This window comes from Scleropages formosus, chromosome 8, assembly GCF_900964775.1.
Source record: "Scleropages formosus chromosome 8, fSclFor1.1, whole genome shotgun sequence".
In the NCBI taxonomy this organism is placed as follows: Eukaryota; Metazoa; Chordata; class Actinopteri; order Osteoglossiformes; family Osteoglossidae; genus Scleropages; species Scleropages formosus.
In genome coordinates, this window is record NC_041813.1 from 3,245,549 (window position 1) to 3,252,498 (window position 6,950).

The window sequence follows — 6,950 nt, forward strand, 5'->3', positions numbered from 1 at the left end:
CCTGCACTGGCCAAACACTTATTGATAATGACTGAGTGACGGAAAATGTAACGGAAAATGTAAAGCTGGAAATTATATTTCTGTGACGAAGTATCATAAAATACTGTTGTGTTTCCAATTTCATGCATAAAATACCTTTCATTTTGCTTTTTGAAAATTATAGGAGACATTTCGTGGAAATATAATTTTTCCCCATAAAAAAAATAACGTTAATCTGATCACCTCCAAATGAAAATTGGTCAAACAGGTTATAGACGATGATGGAATGAATGAAAAATGTAACGTCCTCTATGCACCCAATAATTGTTTTCTCTCAATACACTCGGGTCTCCCTTAACGGGATTAATTCGGTCCCCTCACAACGGGAATCCCCCTACAGCAGTGATTTCACGGAACGAATTAATCCCGTTAACTGAGTGAGAACACGAGATATTTGGTGCATCGGGGACATGAAATCTCTCATTTATTTCTCGTCGCTGAAGGACATGAGAACTATTCTTTATTCTCATTATTATTGTTGACCTGTTCTCGCGACTGTTCTTGTCATTAGATGCGTAGCAACGTGTTTCAGGTACTGGGGGGACTAAAAATAATATAAAGAGAGATAGATCTCAATGAATTTATGTTTGGGAAATATTTAGGGAGCGAATTAGCGATTGTTTGAACGCTGCAGGGAAACGCAGCGCTTCTTGCGCTTATGAATATTGCTATAAGTAATGATAACAGAAGTAGAAGTAGTCGTCGTAGTGTGATGCAGGTATTTCCCGCACGCCCACTGCTTCCCTTCTCGCGCACAGGCCAGCGAGCAGCCAGGACCTTGGCCCTAGGCCTAGGGCATCGAACACAGCACCTTCGGACACCTGTTTCCCGCCTGAAACCGCAAGCGAAGCGCGCTTCGCACGGAGCTCCGCCTCCAGCCAATAGGAAGAGGGAATGCCAGGTTGGCACGCCCGGGTGGGCGGGGTTTGCGACACTCCCCTCGGCTCCCCCGCTGGCCCTCCGTCCGGGCCAGGTGATGAGAGGCTGGACGGGAGGGTCCTCTCGCTCGCGCCGGTGGGGAGCGGACTGGGTGCCTCGCGCGCACGCCACGACACTGCTCCGTTACGTTGATCATTAAGACTTAAGTGACACGCCGGGCTGCCGCGGGGACGCGGTGCTCTCAGGACCGACCGGCTCTGCGGAACATGCTCGGACCCCTGCGCGCGACTTCACCATGCTGAGCAGGAGGTCGAACGCGTCTCCGCTGAGCGCGCCCGCCGTGCTGGACCGCGCGCGGGTCGGGGAGCGGCTGCACGCGGCTCTGGCGGGACTGCGGGAGCTGCACGTGCTGCGGGAGAAGCAGGCCGACATGGTGCGGTGGGCGCTGCGCGCGGAGCCTCCTCGGGCGCGAGCGGCGGCGGCGGAGGAGGAGGAGCGGCGGCTCGAGGAGACGTTGGGGGCGCTGAGAGAGCAACTGGTGAGCAGCGCGCGGACACACACACACACACACACACACACACACACACACACACACACACACACACACACACACACACACACACACACACACACACACACTTCCCAGCACATTGCGCGGCGCGGCGGGGCAGTGGGGCGCGCGATCAGACACGGGACACGGGTGGTCAGCGCTGGGTCAGGTCTGGGCATGTCTTACTGCTTTCTTGTCCTTTAACTCCATCATCATCATCATCATCATCAACCACCTTTTATGTAGCAGACACCCGCTTAGATACACTTTAGAATTATTTAACCATTTACTGTCGGTTCAGGGTGAACTGGTTGCGGAGTGAACAGAACTGCTGCCTTTAGACTCAAAGGCTGCAGGTTCGAATCCCACCTCCAGCTGTACAGTATAATAGTACTCTTCAGCAAGGTCCTTACCCCAATCATTCGCTCCAGTAAAATTACCACGCTATATACAAATGGGAAAATAATTGTATCTTAACACTGTAAGTCGCTTTGAAAAAAAGTGTCAGCTAAATGATTCAATGTAAATACTTTGACCAAGAGTTGTACAGCAGGAGAGGGCTTTGAATCAACAGCCTTCAGATCACTGGGCTCCAGCCCTGAACTGGGTGGCCCCGTTGCCGCAACTTCTTGATCTATTTTACACTGCGATCGTTTACTGTGGTACTGATTCTGCTTTACTAGTGTAACGTAGGGCAAGCGATGCATACACTTCCGTCTCGCGCTGCATGAACAGCCCGATGGCTCGAGGTCAGGAGGGGCTTGTTTGTGCCGGAGCGCCGCGGGGGGCATCGCGAGTCATACATCAAGGGTCATTCCGGGAGCGCGCGGGAGAGAGGTGTGCGCGCCCTAGGGGGCAGACGGGCGGGGGTTCTTTCCATATCTGATCATTAACTCCTAAATTTAAGAGCTGTAAAAAAAAAAAAAAAAAAAAAGAAAGGACATCAACCAGCACGCAAGCTGGAGACTGTGCTCCTAAAAGTCTCACACAGAAATGGTTAAAAAACTTCATTTCCTTAGTTTCGTAGCAGCCGGAGAACAAAGTAGAATTATTTCCCGGTGAAATGGAAAAATGTTCCTCCTTTTCCACTCTGGGTGACCGTGGTTAATGTACTCAAGGTTGCCCGAAAAGCTCGATGGACGTTAGCGAGGGTTTCTGTCGAAGCGGATGGCCAAAGGACAGTGAGCAGATGTTTATTGCCACCCGGGACCCCTCCCCCAGGGAGCGCCGCACACCGGTAAAGCCTGGACTCCAGCAATAGCTGTTCCCCTGCGGTGCGCGGAATTATCCGGAGGCCCTTGAACAAACACGAGTTTGCGGTGCCCTCTGTGCCCCTCTCTAAGGTTGCACAATCCAGCAGTCATTCGCTGCAGGGGGGAAATGAGTTATCCACCCACTGCGTCCCCCACCCCCCGCCGTTCCCTGCCCCTCCCCGTCTCTCCTTGTCCTTGTTCTGTTAATGGACAACCGGGCGCCTCTTGGCTTCGAGCGTCGTGTAACCCTGGGAGTCGCGGCAGGAGCGCGGCCCCGATGCGCCGAGCGGAAAGACCAGTTTGCGGTCGTGGTCAGCCGGTCATCTTGAGGGCGGCTGATGCGTATGGACACATTAGGCGGGCCTTGCTTGTGTGCGGGTGCGTGTGGTGATCGGCGTGCGCTTCAGTGCTCGGCACTGCCTGTCCTTAAGCTTTTTCTTCCCCTGTCTGCGTCCTGCGTAACCCCGCCCTTCCCATAGTCGCGGCTCCGGAGGCAGGACGTGGGGCTGAAGAGCCACCTGCAGCAGCTGGACCAACAGATCAGCGAGCTGAAGCTGGACGTGTGCAAGGCGTCAACGGAGCAGCTGGAGAGCGACAGCCGGCCCAGCTCCGGTGAGCGGGAAACATCTACGACGTTCTCTCGCTGGCTAAAAGTGTCGTTTTCCCAAGATTCCAGACGTTTGTCTGCTGTCGGTGACTAATTCATGTGCAAAACACTATGGTGTAGATAGAAGCCCAAGAAACCTATGACTGCCACTCAAGGTGACCCAAGTTATGCTGTACATGTGTCTGCTGTAATAAACAAAGTCTATACCATGTTCTGCCAGGTTTTTATGACCTCAGTGATGGTGGCTCCGGGTCCCTGTCCAACTCCTGCACCTCCGTCTACAGCGAGTGCTTGTCCTCCTCCCAGTCCAGCTTGCTTCCACATCACCACCTGGTCGGCGGGCACTCCGAAGCGTCACGGCGGCGCTCCGCTGACGAAAGTGCGGCGCAGGCCGAGCCCCCCAGAGGGAGCGGGGTGCGTCTAGGCAGCAGCCGGATTCGCGCTGGTTCTGGGATCGCGGATCGGGCAAAGCCCAGGCCTGTGTCCACAGGTGAGACGAGCCACGACCCTCTCCTGTCCTCTGCCCTCTATTCACGTGGAGTCCTGGGATTGTGTCACAGCTTGAAAATTCACAAAGGTTCTACTAGACAGTGCCGAACTCCAGGCTGCCTTTTTTCGTTGCTCTTTTTAGTGATACTTACTATGGGCAAAATTACAAAAGTAAGGAAAGCTGAAGTCCTTAACATCGCTGAGGTGTTCACCATAAACTAACTCTCCAGTAAAGCATATTTTCACATCACTTTGCTATTTGTATTTGCTTTTCTCAGCCAGCTGGTGTATGTTTTTGTATTTTTCAGGAGACTTGGACAAGGTTTTGATCTCCAGCAAGTCCATGGATGTATCGAAGTCTTCTGGGTGTCACAGTGTGCACTTCTGCGCCTCCAACCCCAAGTACCAGAGTGACCTGGTGTCGCGCAACAGCTCCGAGGTGTACCGCTACCCAAGCCCCCTTCACGCCGTGGCTCTCCAGAGCCCCCTGTTTTCTCTAACCTGGGAGGTTGCAACATCCCTTGCAGAGCCCTCAGCATCCCAGTCCAGGCCCTCCTCCAGCAGTGACCTCCTGGAGGGACCATCAGTTTGCTTTGAGAACAGATCTGCAGAGTACATTAGTGAGCTTCTCCAACGCAACCTGAGCAAGGCTGGTTACCAGAGTGAGACATGGAGAGACAGGTTCCAGTCAACCACAACGACCCTCAACAAGTCCCCTGCGGAGGGCAGCAAGGTCTCCACATCCGTCTCTAGTTTAGCTCCCAAGTTCTGGGACAAGAGTTCACTGCTTCACCCAAAGAACCTCCGTATGGACACTGAGAAGACTGGCCGCTGTGGCATCAGTTCTGACTCTAGCCTGAATCGTGTCGAGGAGCTGTCCATGTTTTCCCAGAATTCATATCCAGCAGGCCCAAGCCCAGGAAGAGATGCGGAGACCAAGGGGGTCGCTGTCCTCCTAGACAGCCCAAAATGGGATAAAGAGGGAGGTGGAGAACAACCAAGTAGGGAGTCGAGTTGTCCTGGAGAATCGCTGCAGGCCACTGAGCCGTTGGCCTCCAGTACAAACAAAGGTCAAGGCTCTGAGATGCCCCTCCCCGGCACCTCTCAGCTGGAATTCGTCCACGCCCAGTTCGTGCCAGCTGGGTCTCGGCAGGTGAAGGTGCGGCAGGCTGACAGGAAGGCGAAGGCTGTGAAAGTGAAGAGGAGGAGCTCTGAGAAGTTGCGACCATCCTGCGACCGGGGCAGAGACGCCATTGGGAGGGTGGACCGACACGCTGACGGATCCCCGAAGCAATCGACGGCAGGGAGAGCCTCCGGAGACCCTCCCAAACATCCAGCAGAGGGAGGGTTCCGGTCCTGCTCCGAGTCCAGCGTGCTTGCTTCCTCGCTGCCCAGCATTCCCTGCTTCCAAGCCCAGGGAGACCCTGCTCCCCAATCCAGCAAAGCCCAACGAGCACAGCCTTCCAGAGCAGAGCGCGTCCCTGTCGACCCCGGCAGGAAGCGGCAGACAGTTCAGAAGTTGCAGTCAGCGGTAGAAACTGGTGCGTGGCCTTCGTCGGGGGTCATGTCCCACGGTCAAAGGTCAAAAGAGGTACACAGGCAGGAGGCATTACGTAAAGGGGGATTGGTGCGTAGTGCAAGCGCGAGACCCCGCTCTGTGCAGTGGGGGGGCCACCAGCGCCTCTTCCACCCCTCTGCCTCCTACTATGGCGGCCATGCCTCCCGCTATCCACGAGCTCCTTACCCCAACTACCCTCCGCAGAGCGAGTCTGAGTACTCGGCGGACGGCGCTTCCCTCTTCCACTCCACCATCGCTGAGAGCAGTGAGGGCGAACTGAGCGACTTCACCGCCAACCGATTCGGTGACAGCGAATCCAGCCAAGGCTCCCAGTCGCCGAGCGACTCCGACAGCAGCCTCTCGCTAGAGGAGGACGAGGACGGGGCAGGTCTCGTGTGGGCCGAGGCCGCGGTGGGACCGACGGCGGCTGGGGTGCCCTTGCAGCAGCCCCGCCCCGAGCCCCCCGCCTGTCGGATCAAGGCATCCCGAGCCCTGAAGAAGAAGATCCGCAGGTTCCAGCCTGCTGCTTTGAAGGTGATGACAATGGTGTAGCTCCTTATGACCTGCCTTGCCAAGAGGATGGCGGCCTTTGACTTTCACAGCTCGATACGTGACCGCCGCAGAATACCGTGTGCTCTACATGTTCAGTTTCTCACGTGCTGCTGCTTTAGGAGTCGACCGCGATGACCAGTCAGCTGTTTTTGGCCACTTCGCACGATTCTTTTTCTTTCATTAAGCCACCGATTCATTCATGACACACAACTCTTATCGAAGAAACCAAAGAACCCATCTCTTCATCTTCTACTGAGCATAAATCAATTAAAATCCCCCAAAAAATAACAGTATGTGAATAGTCATGCACAACATTCCCGAGAGTAGGCGTGACCGTAATCAAGAACTGGGGTAACATTGTATTATAAATTGTTTGTTTAAAAAAATGGATGTTTGACTTTCTGTTTGTTACCTGTCCGATTTTGTGCGTTTCTGCGCAAGGGATTTTTTCACTATGCGTGCAAACGGTTTTGTTAATAAAACACTGAATTCCAGACTCCTCCAGCGTTTTTCTTTGTGCGTTTCGTGTTGCGCTCAAAGGGCTTTCGGCAGAAGTCTGCCTTTCTCTCCTTGTTGCGTTAAATCTGTCCTTGAACAGTTTCTTCAACTGTCCATACAGGACACGCGCGTCGAAGAAAGAGATGTGGGGGTGCTTGGAAGGAGCAGTCTAGCCGGAGTTTATGACTGGGAGTTAATTTCACAGGCTGTTAACCCTGCATAACAGAGCATGTCTTGGATTTCGGCGCGGAGGCCGACTCCTTTGTGGGCTGACTTTGAGGCGGAGGCGGAAACGAAGGGAGCCGAAGCACGACCCCACCGTTACAATGAGGGGTCCGAACAGACGGAAGGGTTTTGTGGAAGTGGGACCGAGTAGGGCGGGGATTATGGGTAAAGGACAAGAGGATAAGAAGGTCATCACTTAAGCAGTGACCTCAGAAGATTATCAAAACACCCGGCAGCAGCAGTAAGAAATCCTTTAGGGTCATTTTCTAATCTGCCCTCGCGACTCCGCCGCTGTGATCC

General features: G+C 54.1%; 1 protein-coding gene across 1 annotated transcript; it reads left to right on the forward strand.

The window, feature by feature from the left end:
• Positions 1 to 1,018: 1,018 nt before the first annotated feature.
• Positions 1,019 to 6,382, forward strand: dact2 (dishevelled-binding antagonist of beta-catenin 2). Its single transcript, XM_029254311.1, has 4 exons — positions 1,019 to 1,456; positions 3,201 to 3,333; positions 3,549 to 3,818; positions 4,126 to 6,382. Exons 1-4 carry the CDS (start codon positions 1,214 to 1,216, stop codon positions 5,925 to 5,927), a joined length of 2,448 nt encoding a protein of 815 aa, XP_029110144.1. The 5' UTR covers positions 1,019 to 1,213; the 3' UTR covers positions 5,928 to 6,382.
• The last annotated feature ends 568 nt before the right edge of the window (positions 6,383 to 6,950 follow it).